We start from the raw sequence: 21424 nt of genomic DNA on the forward strand, positions 1-21424 counted from the left end.
GCAGAGAGGAGCTGCAGCCTTTGGGATGAACGCGCGTCAGAGTGGCCTGTGCAGGGCTGCCTGGACTGCAAGGGACCCTGTGCTGGAGCAGGGAGGAGTGGTGAGGTTTCCACCTGCCCTGAGGAGAGACAAACTGCAGGAGAAACCCCCATTCCCTGAGTTGTTCAGGAAAGGCGGAGGTAAAGACACCGGGATCAGGGCTCTGAGCCTGGGAAGAGGGGAGGCATGGGGAGAAGGTAGTCTGAAAGGACTGTTGTGCTCTTCATCGTCATGCCACTCTGTGTTGTTTTCTGTGTGTCATGTTTTTGGTTTTTATGGTTTTGTTTGTTGGTCGATTAAATTTATTTCTTTTTTCTTCCCCAAGCTGAGTAGTCCTGTCTGTTTTTCCTGGGACAATAAGTGGGGAGTGAGCCCTCCCTGTCCTTAGGGAGTTCCAAAGGCCTTTAGTACTTATGGCTGATCATGGTCCTTTGTTCCCAGATAGAACTAAACCACAACACAGCCCTTCCTTTCAATTTTTGTTTGTAGTCCTCAGAGTACAAAGATATGCCTCAACTGGTTATTTCTTGTCATTTGAGCATAGTCCAGCCATAGTGAGATGTTTCATCAGCTTACACAAGACATCACATAATGCCTAGGGACAAAGTTTTTATTATCCGTCTTGGGATAAGACATAGGGTAATGCTTTTGAACTAAAAACCACGTAGATTTAGACTAGATATGAGTAAGAAATTTTTTACAATGAGGATAGTGAAACAGTGGAACAAGTTGACAGGAGAGTTGGTAGATGCCCCATGCCTGGAAACATTCAAGGTCAGGTTGGTCAGGGTTCTGATCAACCTGATCTACTTGAAGATGTCCCTGCTCACTGAAGGGGGATTATATTAGATGGCCTTTAAAGTTCCCTTTAATCCAAACTATTCTATGATTCTAAGCAGGACAGCAGTGCCAGGCAGAAGGCTGTACTCTTCCCCATCTCTGCTGCATTCATCGCTGCACTGAACTGCCAGTATCTAAATTTCCCCATACCTCTTGTGCTACGCTTGCCGTGGCTGAGCCCCATGCTCCTATCCCAGCCTAGAAAAATAACACAGGGATTATCATCATCCAATAAAAGAAGCAGCAGTAGTGTTCAGTTTGCTTGGTGTTGACAAGTTGGTCAGATAGAAGCAGAAAAAATACTGAGTTAAGATATTGCATCCACACTTTATAAGAACAGCCTCACATCTGGCATCATACTAACAACAAAACAGCTTTTAAGCAGAACAGCAGCCCAAGGCATATTTTGTGACCAAGACAGACATGTGGAAATCACTGTCCCCTGCTTAGGCTGGGTAAAAAGACTGTCATAAACCTTGACATTTCAAATCCTCATTATGGTTTAAAATAGCTGTTTACGCATTAACAACATTTCTCCAACGTAGCTGATGTTCTGCTGAAATATGTTTGTGGCAATAGAAATGAAGCTCAGTAACTTTGTGGTAACTTCATATCTTGTAATACTTAAAATATGTATGTGATCTGGAAGGATACATTGTTATACTGAAAAAGTGTAAAGCATTGAGCATGAACAGAAATTGCCTAATCTAGTATACATACTTAAAATATAATGCATTGTGCTTGAATGGAAATTGCAAGTTTCAACATTACACATTCAACACAGGATTGTAAAAATTACACCATCTGTGATTTATCAACTAGACATATGTATTGGAAATATATTGCACATTATCTGAATAGAAATGAGTTCTTTATAGTCAATAAGAAAACTCATACTCACAAGAGATTTTCCATGTTTTTGTGCAAAAATAATTTCTCATAACATCCATTATTATAGTTAGCCATTTTAAACACTGGATGAAATCCTCAACTCATGCAAAGAATCTGACTTCAATAAAACATTTCAATTTAATCCTATGATCTAACCCAGTAGGTCCATCTCAGCAGCCTCTTCTCTGATAAAAACTCTTACCATAGCAAAAAAGAAGGTTTGCCAGAGAAAAGACTACTGATTCAGGCCTGATAGTCTCCAATAATGTTATTTCTCAAAATTAGAATCACAAAATCCATTTTATTTAGCAATGTCTTAACATAAGAGGAGTACAATCTTTGTAAAAATCCTATAGTTTCCAAACTGTACAATTACTACTAATAATCAAATTATTACCATTACTTTAATTTCCACTGAGATGGACAGGCAGAAATGCAGAGACTGATGTTTAAATAAGATGTCTCCACCGGTATAGAACAGGTCTAACTTTATTAAATGTAGCTATGCTAGGAACAAACGAGTGTAAAGAGCAATCTGAGACTTATAGAATCATAGATTCATAGAATAGTTTAAGAAAAGATCTTTAAGATCATCAAGTCCAACTGTTAACTGAGCACTGCCACATCCACTACTAAAGCATTCTGTTCCAATACTTAACAATCCTTACAGTGAAGAAATTTTTCCTAATCTCCAACCTAAACCTCCCTTGGTGCAACCTGAAACTGTTTCCTCTTGTCCTGTCACTCCTTACTTGGGAGAAGAAATTGACCACCTCGCTACAACCTCCTTTCAGGAAGTTAGAGAGTGAACATGTATCTCTTCAGCCTTCTCTTCTCCAGAATAAGTACCCCCAGTTACCTCAGCCACTCCTCATCAGACGTGTGCTCCAGACCCTTCACCAGCTTCTTTGTCCATCTCTGGACACACTCCAGCACCTCAATGTTTATCTTGTGGTGAAAGGTCCAAAACTGAATACAGTATTTGAAGTGTGAGCTCACCAGTGTAGAGTACCTATGCTGAGTTTTTTTATTTTCTGATCACTGAACTGATACAAAATATAAATAAATACTGACTGAATCATTCTGCACAAAAAAGTAGCTACCTTGCATCATACTCAATTAACATAATTTTTCAGCATTACATATCTAGTTATCTTCATGTACCATACAGAGAAAAGCCTTAAAAGTTACCTATTGGAGTTAAAAATAACACACCCCCCCTTCTCTCTAGAGCAAATAGCTGTGAAAACTGCAAAAATCAGGCCATGCAGGTGCCAATATTGCTTCAACAAGCCACGCAGAGGCAGCTTCCCTTAAGTGAGATTCACTCATAGAATCATAGAATGGTAGGGGTTGGAAGGGACCTCTAGAGATCATCTAGTCCAACCCCCCTGCAGAAGCAGGTCGACCTACATCAGGTTGCATAGGAATGTGTCCAGATGAGTCTTGAAGACCTCCAAGGAAGGAGACTCCACACCCTCCCTGGGCAGCCTGGGCCAGGGCTCCCTCACCTCAACAAATAGTTTTTTCTTATGTTTAAATAGAACTTTTTGTGTTGTAGCTTTATCCCATTACCCCTTGTCCTGATGCTACTTACCACAGAAAAAAGTGCTGCCCTCATCTGCTCACACTCACCATTTAGATATTTGTAAATACTAATGAGATTCCCCCTCAGTCTTCTCTTTTCTAGACTAAGCATCCCCATGGACTTACAGCACAGAATTTGTTTTGGGTAGAATTTAGTGTGAGTTCTCCTGTGACAGTACTTGTTTCCTGGTTTGGCATAAAGATAAAATACACAAAAAAAACCCAACAACCCACAACACAAAATAAAGTGGAATACTCCATAAAACCAAGGAACTGGGAGTGGACAAGACCTGGTTATGCCCTCTGAATTTCAGGTAACAGTAAAACATCTCAGCTGTTTCATAGTACTAGGTACAATTCAATGGGCATAAAGTATCACTTATCAGTCCAAATAAAAGAATCAAACATGAATATTTATCTCCATGACCTTCATGAAGAAGGACATTCATTTCAAGCAATTCTAAAGCCTTTATTCCCTTTGGAAGGAAAAGGTTGCCACTAATAATCAACCATGGACTCTGCTTTTTGTAACAACACAGGCAGTGCAGTACAGCAATTTTTTTGGTACGCACTGATTACTGCTAGGGAACTTCAGGTCTCTTTACATACAATTTCACTTTATTCTAGTCTGTCTCCAGCAGGTCTAATTCCCATTCCAGACTAATTGATCCAGGTAAGTAATAATCTCAACGTAGTCATTGATATATCTCTTAATAGAAAAATAAACCAAAAGACTACTTTAGAAGCCTGTTTTTAAAAAACTTAACATTTTTATAACTTTGGAAAAGGCAGTTGCAGGAATGTCTTTGCATTGACTAGGAAAGACAACTGGAAATTCATTAAAATTTGTATTTCATTCTGCTTTAAGGTCTACAAAAACATCTGAAACCTCTTTTATGAAACAATGGCCAAAATCACATGGATCCTATTTATCTATTATTGCTTTTCATTTATGGAAGACTTTGAAAAAAGCTCCCATTATAATTTTCTCAACAGTGGAGAAAAATACGTATTGAGCACTGTCATACATAATAATCATGTCATTTCATATTCATTGGTACTCTCATAAATGAAACATAAGCTCTTGTGGAGGAACTTTTCACCTTGAAGGAAATAAAGACCATTTGCTTACCAAACATGAATAAAAGGAGAAGTACAGAAAAAAAAGGTGTTTCTTACCATTGTGAGGGTGAATGGATGGCTTTCCAAGGTGGACACTCTTGGACAGTGTAGAATAACATACTGTAACAAAATCAGCCAGAGAAAAATAAATATAGAAAAGATACCTTCAAAAAAATCAGTGATGGGTTAGAACAGACAAAGTGAAAGTCATCCCTATAGAAAATGCCACACCAACAGCAGTTATTGTTTTAGGGGCACACTAGCTCACCTGACCAGGCCTTGCTTTAAAGTCATCTTTCACCATCCTCACTTCAAGGACATTGGAGGGATGGCTGATGACTGAAGTTATTGTGACTGGTTTATTGCTGCGTATGTAGCGGTACAGCCTTTCCACACAGTACAAGCACAGAGGTCCAGAAATCCACAACCAGGTCTATGGGAGAACAAAAATATGTTACCTCAAGGACTTTTCTTTTTTTTTTTTTCAATTTCAAAGCTACATGAGTGCTTGCAGGGCTTCATTTCACACCTATTGTGAAATATAATAGTGTTTTGTTTGGTCAAAAGTAACTTCCACATCTCTCTATATGCAGAAAGCCAAGCACCTTATGGAGGTTTAATATGTCTAACCAGCAGCATCATCACTAGTACAAGCCATTTCAATCATAAAACTCCTCAAGGACAAAATGCTAATGACCTCATTTGCAACCATGTTACTCTGGTTTTGTGTAGTTAGATTGCAACAGATTTCAACAGTGAATGACACAGTATACACACAGTTTCAAAACTGAACAGAATACTATACAAATGGTTAACTTTTATGGAAAAAAACTGTCTGATTTGTAATATTATTTGACAATTATCTTCTTTTGGCCATCTCAGGTACAAGTAAAAAACTGAGAAAGCAGCATTCTACGTCTACAGAATTTATGCATATATTAAACTAGTGTAGAATCACTAGAGAGAAAAATGGACACATTTGCATTACTATTAATTTTCCCCTGTAGATGTGTATACTAGATAAATACTACCCTGGAAATGCCCATTTCTCTACACTGATTACACGGGGAGCCCTGGGTGACTATCTCAGATGGAGTCAGATATTTGCAGCTGCTCAGCTAAATCTCATCCTAAGAGTCAATTACTAACAGCTTATGGCAGAGCTAACTACTAATTCCACAGCTGCACAGGCATACAAGCCACGGCACTGAAGTACCGTCAACCCACGTTCCTAGTTTTTGAAATTACACATCTGTATCTCCTGCAATTAGCAATTTCATTTCCTCAAGCACCTCTGGCCTTAAAAACTTCACTATCTTACTAGACTTAAGGCTTTTTTTGGGAAAGTGATTTTTAGACTTGGTATCACTAAGTGCATAAAACGAGAATACTGAGTAGCCATTTCTTTCCTTGTTTCTTCCCATAAATGGTTCTAAAGTTGGCATCTTAAGCCCCTAAAAAGACTGACTGATGTCCTGAGGGTCATATAGAGCCATATATACATTAACACTTGTAATTCAGGAATATTACCACAACAAAATACAAATCTGAAGAACTATGACAAAGGACCTCAATGTAGAATTGACTGTTTGTCATTACAATTACATGTTCGGTAGTAAAATGGGTTCCCACTGCAGCTTATAAGGAACATATATGTTCCATAGAAACCAATAAGATAATAAAACATAATGTACTATAATAATAAGGGGTAATGGGATGAGGCTGGAACACAAAAAGTTCCATTTAAATTTAAGAAAAAAACTATTTCACTGTTGAGGTGAGGGAGCCCTGGCACAGGCTGCCCAGGGAGGGTGTGGAGCCTCCTTCCTTGGAGGTTTTCAAGACCCGCCTGGACACGTTCCTATGCAACCTGATCTAGGTGGACCTGCTTCTGCAAGGGGGTTGGACTAGATGATCTCTAAAGGTACTTTCCAGCCCCTACCATTCTATAATTCCATGATTCTAAGAGAAACTCCTGTGAGGTCTGCTATGGGACCACCTTGATTGGTGGGCCTTGGACCTGTGAACTCTGTATTCCCAAACCTCCTCAGTCTACTTGCCAATACAGCCCAGTTCACCTTTTCTCAAAAGAAAAGGGAACATTTGGATGAAGGAAAAGCTGATGCCACAAAACAGAGAGAAATAAAAGGAAAACAGAAAATAGAAAAAGCTTTTCTGTCCACACTGTCATCACAGTCATTTACCCATGCCACACAGAAAACAAGCCTGTCTGCAATCAACAGGCTATACAAAGCCAAACCACAATCAACTGCAACCCGTAATTGAGTATTAGGACTTGCACTCATATGGTAAAAAAGAGAACAAATGGAGTTTGATTATTTCAATTAACTTCTGCGACACAATGCTTACAAAGGGATCCTATGAATACCTTACACAAGTGTTTGAAGTGCTACATTGTCAAGTCACATTTACAGCAAGATCAATACACCACTTATTGTGCCATATAAAAAGAACACTACAGCCAATCTTCTGACATTTTCCCACCCTATTCTGTGCATCATACTGTAATGCATTTCAGAGTTTAATACAGATTGTTTTTTTCTCCACCAAATCTTTGAATGCCTGAAAAGGTTTTAATAATATTTTCCATTATTAAAACATCTGGTCTGGAAAAGCAATAATTAGTGGTTATGGCTGACTGAAAGACTTGGCATGGCTTGTAATACCTGAAACGTCGGATCATACAGACCTCTGGGAAGTGTGACTGGAACTTTGGTTCCTCAGAACAAATTCTCATCAAGTTATTTTGTACGAAGGGTTCTGGGACTGGTAAGTCCTGCGGGAAGCACTCGGTGGTATAGTCGGGAAACAGCTCTTCAAAAGCCTTTGGCATTGTCATATTCTGTCGGAGTGTTTTGTTAGGATTAAAGCAACCAGGAGGGTGTTCCTCTAAGTTGGTCTGGTACTTGAGCACTCCCCTACAGGAAAACAAAAAAAGCAAAGAGACTGATGTAACATTCAAAACCAAGCAACTTACATCAATTCAAAGTGAGTTTTAGAAAGCAGTCACAAGGCTCATCTTCTGTAAGAATTTCTGTTCCATTCACTTTCAGGACTTTCAATTAGACTGAAGCTTTGCAACAATAGAGCCCTCTGTCACTAGAGGAAAGGTTTAACTTTTCCAGCTCACTTGGCACTCCCTCACTGAACAGCTTCAAGCTCAATACTGCTTGAAAAGGGGAAGATATTGTGGAAGCCTTGAATAAAAATATTAAATAATCACATTTTCAGTTCAATCACACCCAGGCTGTTTTCGTTCATCCTCCCTACCTTCAGCAAGCCTTGTTTTTTAAAGCAATCTGTAGCAGAAGTGGTCTAAGTTGCCGAATCACAAACTGTAGGAATGCTCCTGCTGATTGGTGTTTATCAGGTTTGCACACAACAGTATAATTTGCTCCTTTGAATAGCTTCTTTTCAAACAGATGGAAGGATGAAAGAAAGTCCTACATCATAGCCAAGGAATCTTTTTGGCAAATTATTTTGTGGGGTTCAAATCTCTTTTTTATTATAAGGTTAAATTTCTAGTAAATTAAGTGGACCTGCTTTAGCAGGGGGTTAGACTAGATGTCCCTTTCAACCCCTACCACTCTGTGACTGTGAAAATGAGGTAAGAACTTTGTAGCTGTAGGAATAAACTATGAAGAAAGAAGTGGAAACCTGAGAAATTCTGGAATATATCAATACAAGGTGTGCCAAGGGAGGTTCAGGCTGGGTATGAGGAGGAATTTCTTTCCTGCAAGGGTTGTCAGGCATTGGAACGGGCTGCCCAGGGAGGTGGTGGAGTCACAGTACCTGGAGGGGTTTAAGAGATGGTTGGATGTTGCACTTAGGGAAATGGTCTAGTGGTTGATAGGGCTGGGACAAAGGCTGGACTCAATGATCTTAAAGGTCTCTTCTAGCTGAAATGATTCTATGATTCAATGATTTTAACACATGAATGAATCAGAGGGAAGAACTAATAATGCTACTAATAAAATTCCTCACAAGTACTATGTGCCTCCAAATCTGGACTTCATGACAACAAAAGCACAAGAAGGAATATCTAAAAAAAATAACCAACCCAGGGCTAAATGACAATTGTATAGGATGGTGCTGGGTGGGAAATGAGGCAACTGACACAACATCTGGTGAGACATACCCTCTGAGCATTGGGTCACATGGTAAAGGCTCATAACATCAAAAATAAGGACAAACATAGCAGCAGCAGTGACAGAGTTTATTTCATGACAAGAGACAGAGGTAGGACATCTGCAATATCCTCAACTTAAATGGGCTCCGACAGGTTACTGGCAATCTTCCCTACTGAAATGCAGTCCTGACAGCTCGTAACAAGCTTCCAGCATGGTCCAGTGAATAGTGCACAACTCAGAAGTGAAACCTGTTCACTCTAAACTCCACATCTAACCCCAGGGGAATCACTTGGTAAGCGTCCATGTGCCTACACTCACGCTCCTGTCTGTATTCATTGCCCCATCATGCCTATTGCTTGCATCTGGCGTCACTGTTGGTGATCACATATTTTGCAAAGTGACAGATATTCCTCATATTACATAGTTCCCTGCTCCATAAATATTATGGTGCCTCATGGATTTAGCGGGAAGGCACAGCACATTGCATATCTTCCCAAACAACCACGTGTTCCCAAACAATCTGATAGCTGCTCCCACACCTTCTCTGTTCTCAGAACACCCAAAAAAGAGGATTGAAAGTTTTTCTTGAGACGCAAATAGCTGAACTGCAAACATGAACATCCGTTCCAGTCATCTCTAGTTTGTTTAAACTATTATAGACATGCTAACTGAGTGGCAAACTGGGATGACAAAGCTGCCTGTTGACAGATGCTGCAATGACTCCCATTTCTGAAACTGTCAAGGAAAAGCAGGTTGACTTACATACCCAAGATCAGTTTCCAGAAAGGTTCAGTTCAGCACAGCTCTTAAGGAGCCTAATATATATATTCAAGTATTTACTTAGTGCAACAGTTTAATACATTAAAACTCAGTATGGAGGTCAGTAAGTAGGAGAGAGACATTTTTAGCAAACAAAAATGGGAGATACAAACAGGCTAAGCCATGTTAAAGTGTCCTACAGGCTGAGTAACACAACATGCAGGATCTGCATTGGCACACATCAACTGCTGCTCTGAAACTAGAGACAAAATTAACTTCAGGCTAGAGCTAGAAAACATATATAATGATGTTTTGAGGTTTTCATGATGATAAGCTAGAGGTCAATCGTTCTAACTGTTTTTATAGGGAATTGCACTGCTCAAATTTTCTTGTCCATCTTCTGCTGCTCAGCTCAAGGCAAGTTGCTTGAGAAGTCTGCTAAAGGTCAATGTGTGGGTGAAATCTTTAGAATTCTCACCTTTTAGAAGATAAATCCTTGGATGACTCTAGTCACTGCACAAAGGCCTTATTCTCAGCTCCTATGAACCAGCATAATCCATTTAACTCCACCATAATATGAAATTTGGATCAGCTGAGGATCTGAGTCCAAATGTCTTGTATGTTTTACGGCTCCTTACATTTATACTAGACACATCTAGCTTCTATTTTACGTAACTATTTTTGTTGTCACTATTAAATGTAGATATGTCACTATTATGTCACTATATGTCGCTATTAAATGTCACTTAAAATATAGATAAATTAATGCAGATATGCACCAAGCCTTAAGCCACTAGAATACTTGAAAGTCACATTGTAAGAAGTACAAGAGCAAAGGATAATTCCCTGAAAGATTCTCCTCTCCTTTAGGGCAGGGATGAAAGAACAAACCAATAACATATGATAAATGAATCATACCACTTTATATACTCCTGAGAAGTGCTTGGCTATCCTGACAAAGGTAATATAAGAACATACCCGAAACAGTTTGAAAGAAAAAAACCCAAGAATCCAGGAATACTGTGGAGATACTCAAAAGGAGAGACTCCAAGACAGGTAAATCCTCACCTAGCCTGACTGCACAGTTCAGCCAGAGGAGATGCTTTACTCTGTAGAGTAACAGGCCATGAGTCTGAAAATCTCTAAGCCATGCCATGCTGGAGTCATTGCGACATCTCACTGTGAGTATCTGAGTTTCTTATATTCTCAGGACAGACTTCTAGTCAATACCACCAACGGAGCCCAGGAATCAGCCCAGCTCACTTGAATGTAGATCTTCGAAGCAGTAGGTTAGTTGAAGCATCTTTAAAGCTCCATTGACTGTATTTATTAGAACTCATTAAACTATAATAGGAGAAAGATACTTGGAAAACATGTTGAAATCTACATTTAGGCATCTTAAACTTGAACCTACTCCCACTCTTCATGACTCATTCTTCTCCCACTGTCAACTGACAGTTCTTGTTGATTTGCACTGAACAACTTTCTAATTCAATACCATGGAGGCTGTATACAAGAAGATGCCTATCTAACGCTTGGTGTATTATTGCAGGCTTGGTTTGCAATTTCTCTAGCTTCTTCCTTCATGAAGTAGCAACACAGTTAGGAATACAATGGGCAAAGGATAACACAGTGAAAGAGATGAATTAAACTGGACATGAAAAATACTTTGAAGGCAGTCACTGGAACAGATTTACCTAGGGAGGTTAGAGGCTCTCAGTCACCAGATGTTTTCAAGAAGTTAGATAAACATCTGTCAAGAATAATTTAGCAAAAGTTCATCCTGCCCCAGGATGCGGAGAACAAGTCAGGTCCATCTTCGCCAGTTATGAATAAGAGCTATGCTATAGAAAAAAAACCCAACAAAAACAAAATCACAGAGACCTGGAATTGTTTTCAGGAGTTTCAATTGTTTTGAACTCATTGTTTAAATCCACCAGACCTCAAGCTGTGTTTGTTTTGTTCAACAACTGTTCCTAGGGTGATCTTGCTAGGCCTAATTACCTTTCACTGTTTACTTTGAGCAGAAATGCTCAGTGTCACACAGACATTCCAGCACCCTTTCAGTAGATGTTTGATGACATGAAGAAATAACCCTCGTTCAACTACAACTTCCTTTCCCTCTACCAGTCTCTGCACCTTCATCCCTAAAGGAAATTTCAGAGATGTTAATGGACCAGATTTTCACACAGCATAACTTGTGGAAGCTGCTTTACCTTGTGGAATAGCTGGGCTTGTTTGTGCCCGATACAGAACTGGCCATCAGCCTCGTGGCACATGAATATTGGTCTGATGTTTGTGAAAACAAGAAATAAAACTAGTAAATTCTGTATCATAGCAATAAGAAAGAGATAATTAGGCAGAGGCCGTTCCTTCCCTCTCCTTAGGAGTTAAAGTGGAAGGTAGAGAGGAAAGAGAAAGGGATGACCAACTGTTTGACATTCTCTTCTCAGTAGTCAGGTAAGAAGGAGCAGAAAAGAAACAATAATGTTTTCTTGATCTCCCACTAGAAAATGTTAAAATGAATAAACTAAAAGGAATAAACTTAAAAGTGAAGAAATTTGTGCTAGCTGGCTATAGTAGCACACAATTCTCCAAGCTTCAGTGTGAACTTTATCTAAACAAACACCCGTTGAAAAACTGAAGGGGGCAGAATCTTATCAAGAAGTTGACCTCTGTGCACAGGTAAGCTCAGGAACTGCAGCAATCAAGGGAACTGCTCTTTTGGGTTGTGCTTCAGGAAAAGGAACAGTGTTTTCCATTTACTTACCCAGAAACATGCAGCATCAGCAGTATATAGAAGACAAAGAAAAGGTTGTGTGTATACCAGAAGATGTCATAGTTTGAAACCCTGAAAAGAATAAACCATGGTTCAATGCAGTTTCACTCAGATCGAATCACTGCTAATTAAAAACAGATCTGTGAACATAAAACATTATTATACTCCACTTAACGTAGTCAAAGCCCAGTACATATTCCTACAGGCACACTGTACTTGCAAGCAATTAAGTATTGAGACAAAGAGATGACTGTCATGGAAGTAAAAAAGCTGAGAAAGAGATGATGGACATAGAAATACAGAGACAGTGAAGAACTCTTTTTAAAGAAAATAGGAGAATTCACTGCTTTCATTGGTTCTACTTAGTCCCTGTCAGATCCTTATAGCTAGAATAGTTCTTCAGCCTCCAGGCTCAAAACTCTCCCTCTTTACAGTGTCTCCCTGCCCCAATACAGGGCTGTGGTGTTTAATGTGTCACTACTGATACAACGTACAAAGAAGTAGCACAGAGAATAGCAGAAGGGCTGGTGAGAAAGGTAAAAGACACTTGTGAGGGTGTGGAGGGGAAGGAGATACAGGAGGAAAGAGACCTAGAGTAAGGAGGCAACAAGAGGAATGTAGGAGAATTTTAGGGGCAGGAGGCCACATACAGTGGGGCTCTAGCACTGATGGTCTTGGGAGCAACAAGAACCACTGTGAGGATCAGAAGAGGTGAAGGGGAAAGAAAACTTCCTTTCATCAGTAATTTGTTAGGTAAAAGAAAGAAGGGCAAAGAAAATATCCATCTGGAACTGTTGCCTCTTAAGCTTGTTTGTTTTTTCTTGAGTAAAACAGTCACCAAAAACCAACAAAATTGAAATGGTTAAGAAAACACTTTACTTCACAGCAAACAAACGCATGTCTCACACTACACAGCATGGTAGGAGAATCCCTTCCAAACCCCAAACTCTTACCCCCATTCATAAGCCAAAACAATTATTAAATAAAAAACAAGCTCAACTCTGAGAACACTGTTTTAGGAAGCTATTCCTCTGAAATAGCTAACTTTTTTTACAGAACTTTTCCCCTCCTATGGCCTTTTACATAAAGAGATAACTAACACATCTGAAACATCCACTGCATTTGTTTCTGTCAATACAGGATTTATTTGTTTTCTTTCTCAAGACAGAGAAAAAAAGTTTTGATAATCTAAGGGCTATCAAAATAAAATCCAAACTAGGGCAGTTCTAAGAAACTCAACAACAGCAAGGGCTCCTTCACCCTGTCATCCTTCCCCCATTCAACACCATGTTAATGCTCTTTCCACCTTGAGGCTGCTCAAACTAACTACCCTTATACTGGTAGGCATTTCCATGCAGTTACTCATCATTATCTGTAAGGAGTTGTAGGAGTGAACATCAGTAAGATGAAAGTAGAGGATGATGGTGTGAGGAGTGGAAGCACAATGGGAAGGCACAAAGATAATAATATTTACTCCCAGACCAAAAACAGGTCTTGGAACTCTAGTTCGTTTTGGTATCTTGCTACAATACCAACAGCTGCACACTAAATTCATTTATATTGCATCTTGAGAACTTTTTTCAGAATGCATACATTTTTCAAAATTTCAGTGATGGAAAGCTAATTCAATCCTACTAATAGTTACTCTCACAGTTTACTGAACAAGTAAAGGCACAAAAATAGCAAGATAATCAAGCACTGAAAAATCTCAGGAAGAACATATGAAGGAAGACATGATTAGGCAGGTGTCTGCGCAAGAGTGAATTAGAGCTGAAATCCAAGAGAGTAAAATAGTCTCTGAAATACTTTTTTAAAAGCCCAGTTTCTGATAGGCAGTGAATATTTACAATTTCCCTAATTTTCTACAGTGTGAGCTTAGCCATCATAAGGCACATGAGAATCCACAGAGAAAGAGACTGAAAAAGGACAGAAAGATGCACACAGAAATTTCTTTCCCAAAGATAACACACTATAAACACAAGCTTGAGACATATGCCTGAGGGAGAAGCCAGGACACATCTTGCACTTACAGTAATCAAAGAAGGAAATAAAAACTATGTAACTGAAAAGATGGAAACTTTTGTTGCATGGACCCCAAAATTATTATTTCCAAGAATATTTTCAATTACATATACTTTCTCAGGTCTCCCAATCACTAATAAATGCTCTTGGATTTCTTTGTACTTTATGATTGTCTTAGAGACAACAGGACTTTGTTCTGGCTCACTGCTGCAGAGTGAAGCAATTGTTTTATAGATTTCCACCTTTCCAAATTGGCTTTTTTTTGCAAGTAGAGCCATCTATGTGGACTGTGTCACCTGCAGCTACACCTGATATCTTGTGCAGCAGTCTTACCCTGCAGTTCTGGAGCCTGCAGTGCCTCACAAAGGTCTCAACCCTGGAAGTATCTTTGTCTACAAAACGCACAAAAGTATTCGCTGGACTATTTTCTTGAACCAGAGCCTGGTAACATCACTACCCAGGAAAGGCAGGTTAGTTCAGCAAAGTTCAAAACCACATATCTAGCTGACATCAGTGGAGCAGCATTGATATTTGAAGATATGGAATTAAAATATCCTTCATTGAACTGAGATGATGCATTTATATAATCAGCTTTGATTTCACCAGAGACGGCTATAACAATCAAGGCATTTTTTTATATGATCCAATTGCAGAATCCAAGCCCTAAAAAGGCTACAATGTTGGGTCAGATCCTCCAAGGTGTCAGTCACTCAAATGTACTATGTGTTTAGTAATGTTGGTGTAGAACATGAACCCTATGGAGCACCAAACCTTTAGAAATCCCAGTAGTTATTCTAAGCCAATACTGCATTGCTGTTTGGAATGATAATTGCCATGAAAAAAAAAAAAAGTATCTGATAAGCAGAAGCAGAGCTTTAAAAACCCAACATTCTACTTAAGTGGCACAATCATGTTTTGGTCTGCTTCATTTCTGTTTATTTTCTGTTGCTGTTTTTTTTCCAATTTGTTGTTATAATTATTTGGTGGAAATGATTAAGATAAAGATACCATCTCATTTTACTTCCAGGTGACTTAATTTACGCATTGGACAGAGTATTGTATATGCTGAGTTTAATTTCTCCTTGTACAAACAGGAAAAAAGAACTGTTTGAATATTTAAACATCTAGACTTTTAACTGAGTCCATTTCTCAAACAGCATTTTTCTCTGAAGGCAATTTAATCAGGTTTAGTAATTTTTTTGTATATAAAATTCAACGTGCTAATTTACCTGCAAGCAAGTAAAAAAAAAGAAAAGATAGGGTAAGAAAACTGATATTTTTAACACTCATTTAAATACTTCTTGCCTCATACTGCATTTACTCTTCATTCCTGCTAATCAGTATGAGAATATGATTACACAAATGGCATTTTTCAGCATAATGATCACATTATGTCTTACCTGATGGCATATGTAGAAGCTGTACACATTAGGAATAATACTAACACCATAATGACTCCAGTCAGACCTGGAACTAAAACAGACAAGAGATAATTTACTTTTGAAATGTGAAGAGGTATACTTGTCTCCTATGACCTTTTAAGAAAGTGGAAGTTATTTAGACACGCAAATCTTGATTCAATCAAACTCTTGCATTTATTTATCAATGTATGTAATACATAACTAGATACACAAATAATGTGACATACATACGCACTTATTTATCTCATGAAAACAGATCACGTATCAGACTAGCTAGGAAAGAGGGGTTGTTGTTTTATTTTCCACTTTTCCTGTGAAAACTGCCCTTTTCACCACATTTTGCCATTAATTTCCTATTAGTCTTTGCTCCTGTAATCTTTTGCTCATGATATTTGTCTTTAAGTAGGTAACTAAGAACAAATCCTGTCTATTTGTTTAAGACTGAGTATATGAAATTCTGTACCTCTTTTTTACTCAAAACTCTAAACTCTGTTCAACATGACAATTAAAAATACAGTTAGGGACAGAATTTCAAGCAAATCTATTTCTATGCAAGCTGTCACTACAATTGTTTGCCAACCCATTTCATCTTGGAATGAGAAAGAGCTTGAAACTACTGTCCATGGCTTTGTATCATGCTTGAAATTGTTACCTGTAGAGGAAGGTCTGTAAGAGTGATCTACAGCCAGTATTTGAAAAGGAAAGGTTAAAAATATTCAGCGATGGACTCATTTGCTCAAATCCAGGCTTGTATCATAACTAGTCTATTTTTGGCTCTTTTTTAAGTCAAAGAGAAACAAGTATTTCTTCAGCATCACTCATCTTGAAGTATAATCCTGCCCATAAATTCCTATAAATCATCAGCCTATTAGAAAAATTCCAACAAAGTTACTTCTTTTTCTGAGCATTTTTATTTCAAAATTGCCATCCCAGGAATTAAGAATCTGAATTAAGAATCTAAAATCCATGGAGCATTACATCAAAATCTTTTACTTCTCAAAGAATGATAGTTGTTAAGCACTGTGTATGGTCACTCTAAAAGCCACGTGTTTGGGTTTAAACAAGGTCAGTTAGGCCAATCACCAAGCACAAAGCTACATAAGTGTTGGTTTAGTGTCAGAATATAAGCATCTCAACCAGCTTTCATGAATGCAAATGGAAAAAAATCACAGATTTTAATGGTCCAGGATCTTTTATGGGATCATATCTTAATAGTAAGAACAAGCTCATTTTTTTAATAATTTATTGTGATTTTAGACAATTTGTGGTCTCTGTTGCTAAGGAGACAATTTCAAATCTTATCTCTTTATTAACTTCTCAATATTCACTTGTTGAAAAGTCCAGTACACAAAACATGACACATCTCAAATCATTCCTCAGTTTTACAAACGGTAGAAAAAATCCTGGTCTAACAACCAATGGAAGTCTTGTGGTAGACTGCATAAGAAATAGTTTAACTTCTTCACAGAAAAGTTGCAATTAAAAGTCATTGCAATAAAAAATGTGCATTCTTTCTGTTGCCTCCTTCATTTCTTCTTTCTTAATCTCATTTGATATGTAGTGTGCGATCAGTCTTCCCTGACACAAATACTTCCAATTCAGCTGCAGTACAGCACTTGATAGTTTCCTACACTGTCACTCAAGCCTTTTACATCCAGTTCTTCAATCCTCTTCTCCATCAATATGCAAACATGAAATCTCTCACAATCTTGCCAAAATTCACCAGTGCATTTTTAGTGCTTCCTCTCCTCCTTGTCCCTGTCTCTCTTTTTCCTCCACTAACCACAGTCTTCTTCAATACTTGTTCCTCCCCCATTTAGCCTCACCCAAAGAACAAGGAGGTTCTTGCCTGCACTGATCTGAAAAGACATCACAATATAAAGCTGTCCAAGTCCTTATTCCTTCTTTTCATTGTGTAAATAAACAAATAAATTCAGCCAGTAAATCTAGTTCTGAATTGTTTGGGAACAGACTATTGTTTTGCATATTTGTACAGCTCCCAGTGCTGCAAAATCTTGGTCATTGTCTAGAAACTTCTTCAGCACAAACAATAAATGTAAACGTCATTTGGATGGGATGTGATCTAAGCAATTTTTAATTTAAGGTGACTTAGAATCACTACTTTTTGCAACAGCATGCTCAAACTTTTGAAAACACACTATTTTCCCAGCTGTCAGAGGGTAAAAGGAGGCCTTGCAGGTCCTCTGCTCTATCAGGAGGTCTTAAGCTGTCTCCAGAAACCAGGACAATATTTGATGGGGCCTCTACACAGGTTCTCCACCCTAAGCCCTTCTCTGTCATCCAAGAGAGTAAACGTGATCCTCAGCTGCTCGTTCTAATTCTCCCTTCCAATCTTTTAACTTCCTTCTCTGTCAGTTACCCTCGTTCAAGCCTTCACCACCGACTCACTAACTACACCAGTTACCCGGCCTATTTCCAGTTAGCAGTTTAACCTACATCTCAATTTCACTGTCTTGTTTCCTCTATTGTCAACTGATATAAAACTTCTCCAAGGTTTTGTGGAAGCACTCTCTCACAGGCTGCCAATTCTAATACACATGCTGCAATCGACAGATCGAGAACATCATTCATTGCTGTCCAGATAGACTCCTTTGAACCTTGCCCTAAATGCTTCCAAGTTGGGATTTTTGTGTTTGATACAAGGGTGAGATGACATCAGGAAGAACCTTGTAAAGCATTGTTGGGCTTGTGCCTACTTCTCCATATCCAAACATTGCTCCTTTCTAAATTCTTGCATTAAAAATCTCCTCACTTGTTTATTCTTTATGAGTGCTGAGGCCTGATTCCCATGTAATGGTTTAGATTGCTCTGAAGTCAAACCAACCCTTAAATAAACCAGTTGAAGCAAGAATATCACTTTTTTGTTGTGCTTTTTGTTTTTTTCCTAGATATTGGATCATTTAGGAAATTGGTTTTAATATTATGCACAACCTCTGTTTGAAACTAATGATTTTCTACTGACTCATCTGTTCAGCAACAGCTTTGAAGATGCTGCTCATTCTACTACAGAGCTTATGTAACTCCTCCCTTCTGACTATTTGATAAGCAAACGCAAGTAACATTAACACAAATAACACATCTCAACCTAGCTGAGATACAAGAAGGCAAACACGGGATCAAAATGTTTTGTCTGGAGAGTGATGATGAGAAGCAGCAAACTTTCTCATATAGTTTTGCGACAGACTTACCAGTAGCAAAAAGCAGTTTCCTTGGGTCCTGAAAAGCAGACAGGCAAAAAAGAACTAATCAAAACACTTGATTTTATATCTATATGAATGATATAATAATAATAAATAGGTCATAAAGCTCACACACTTGAAGGCCTAATCAATCTCTAAATCTGAATGCAGGGATGGATTTGGTATTTGGTAACAGTTTACACTGACTGTAATTCAACATAAACTAAACCTTTAGCCTTTGCATTCCTCCAATGAAGACAATTCTGATCTGTTATGGAAAATTGAGATAATTTTACAGAGAATTATTTTTTAAAGCTTATTTTTACTCAGTTACCTCATACTTTTGGGAGGACAGAGAAGAGTAGAAGAGAGAGAGATTTGGAATTGCAGTGAAAGACAAGCAATAAGCATTTTACTGCCAGTTACATCACCAAGAGGTTTGCAGTGGACTCTAGTGAAGCAGGACCAAACACAAAGGAACTGACAATACAGGGTCAGATGTTCTTGTGTCCTTCACCACATGTGAAAGGAAGAGGAGATATGTCAGCCTCACAGGAAACTACCGCCCCCTCCATGAGTCCTAGACCTCCTGACGTTTTCTCCTCATTGCAGAGAAAAGCTTTTTTTAAAAACAATTGCAATAAAATGCAGTGATGGGAAGTGAAAGGGTTTCATAGAGGCCAGGAAAGACAAAGGGTCCCTCTCCCTGACCTTGTCTGCATCCAGGTGTACCCATGTACTGTCCACCACAGTTAAAAGAACAAACAGGCTTCAGTGGAATTCAAGCATAAAGGTTCAAGAGCTACTAGAGTAACTAAAATCCAGGAGGTCTTGGTTTTAGAATTACTAAAAATGTGTTATTATCTCCATTTTCCATAGCAAAATTTCTAAGGCTCCTTAATTTAGGCTGCCATGTACACCCTGGTGTATTCTTGTCTGGGGCAAGATCCTGGGGCAATATTCCTGATGAGGCTAAATCTATTAGACCACTCCTAACATGCAGACATTTGAGTTCAATCCAGAACCTCAGCACAACAGTTGGTGTTGGCATGTCTGTCTGCCATAGAATAGCTTGGTGATTAGATCATTCACCCAGGGAATGGAAGACCTTGATTGCTGGTCCTTATGAGCCTAGGCTGAGTCAAGCTCTCCTTTTCCAGGAAAGGATGCAGTTGGATCATTCTAAATCTTTCCTAATCAAGCTAGTAGAAAAGAAATGCAGACTTGCAACTAGAATGACTATAAAAAAGACAGAGCTTGACCATAGTCCAAAGAAGAGGAAGTCACGGACTCCTAAAAGAACTTACTCCTACCTACTGCAAATATCTCTGCAGTGCCAAATGCACAAGCAAGGACCTGAAGGAGGGATTAGGACTCTGGTATGCCTGCAGAAGATCTGCACCACTGTCAAAGTCATGGAAACCAAGTATTATCTAAGTAGGAATCATCCTCCAGTTCACATAGATAACTAATTCTGTTCTTAGTATATATACTCCAGTTCCCACTGAGCTTAAAAAATGCAAAATCAGTCTCAGATCTCAAATCCCCAGTATCTATCACACAGAACTATACTCTAAATAGTGCAAATGCACAATGTATTTTCCCAAACAGCAGCAGAAGCATCTCAATCAGGGCTACCCAAGGGACAGAGAGAAGAAGAAAAGCAGAACAAGCTGCAAGGTGAAAGGGCTTGATAACAACATTCTTCACCTCATAATTCAATAGGACTGAATCCTATTGGCACAAACAAAAAGTGCTTAATATATGCTTTGTTCAGAGGAAGAAGTAAAATCACAGCAGTCCACATAATGGTGAGTTTTCAGTGCATAAAACTGCAGCACTGTATAGGCCACAGGATGGATCATACAATGTAATTGATATACAAATAATCATATATTGAGTTTATATATTTAAAATATGAAAGGACAGCTGGCTCACCTCACCACGATAGTTTGCTGCATTTATTGCCGGAAAGTCTTCATTGTAGTTCTCAGAGAAGTTAAGAGCATTCACCAGATGAGCAGCAACATGTAAGACTGATAAAAAAAAAAAAAACAGAGTAAAGCTGAGGTCTGTAAACAGGAGGTAGATGTTCCTCCAAAGACAAGTGACTACGCAGATGCCAAGCTATAATCACAGCACCTGCATGAGATCCAACAAGGGCTGAGGAATTCTTTTTCTAAAGTAAATCAGGTTATAGACATTCATGGCAGAAAGCTGTATGTCATTTAAGGCTTTTTTAACACTACAGCAATCATTTCCATACTGAGATGCTTCATCTGGGAAACAACATTTAAAGCCGTCCACCCAAGAGAATTTCATCAAATTGGGTATTTGTCTCCACTGCTCCCCCTTCTGCAGATGAGCCTGTAGCAATCTGCTTCTTCCCTCAAATGCCTGAAGCACACAAGGAAGGGTCTCTTGTAGTGGCAGATTTTGATATGATCTCATATACCTGTCCTTTCGGAAACTGTAATTTTAAGTAAATGCTCAACACTAGAATGTAAATCTCTGTGCTCAAAGGAAAAATAAACCAAAACCCACACACATCTGAGAAAGCATTCACAATTTAAGTCAGGGAAGCACAGAGCAAGACTACCCCCAAATGTACTG

The 21424-nt window shown here is 38.7% G+C and overlaps 1 protein-coding gene across 3 annotated transcripts in view; it reads right to left on the bottom strand.

Moving 5' to 3' along the window:
- Positions 1–21424, bottom strand: part of NOX4 (NADPH oxidase 4) — a 104911-nt gene that overhangs the window by 73181 nt on the left and 10306 nt on the right. For all 3 annotated transcript variants that reach the window (XM_062020372.1, XM_062020370.1, XM_062020371.1), the window contains 7 exons: positions 20750–20847; positions 18821–18848; positions 15591–15663; positions 12160–12240; positions 7190–7418; positions 4748–4912; positions 4537–4599 (listed from right to left, as the gene is read on the bottom strand). In XM_062020372.1, coding sequence (XP_061876356.1) covers positions 4537–4599; positions 4748–4912; positions 7190–7418; positions 12160–12240; positions 15591–15663; positions 18821–18848; positions 20750–20847 — 737 coding nt within the window. The remainder of the gene's footprint in view (positions 1–4536; positions 4600–4747; positions 4913–7189; positions 7419–12159; positions 12241–15590; positions 15664–18820; positions 18849–20749; positions 20848–21424) is intronic.

This window comes from Colius striatus, chromosome 1 (genome assembly GCF_028858725.1).
Source record: "Colius striatus isolate bColStr4 chromosome 1, bColStr4.1.hap1, whole genome shotgun sequence".
Classification (NCBI taxonomy): domain Eukaryota; kingdom Metazoa; phylum Chordata; class Aves; order Coliiformes; family Coliidae; genus Colius; species Colius striatus.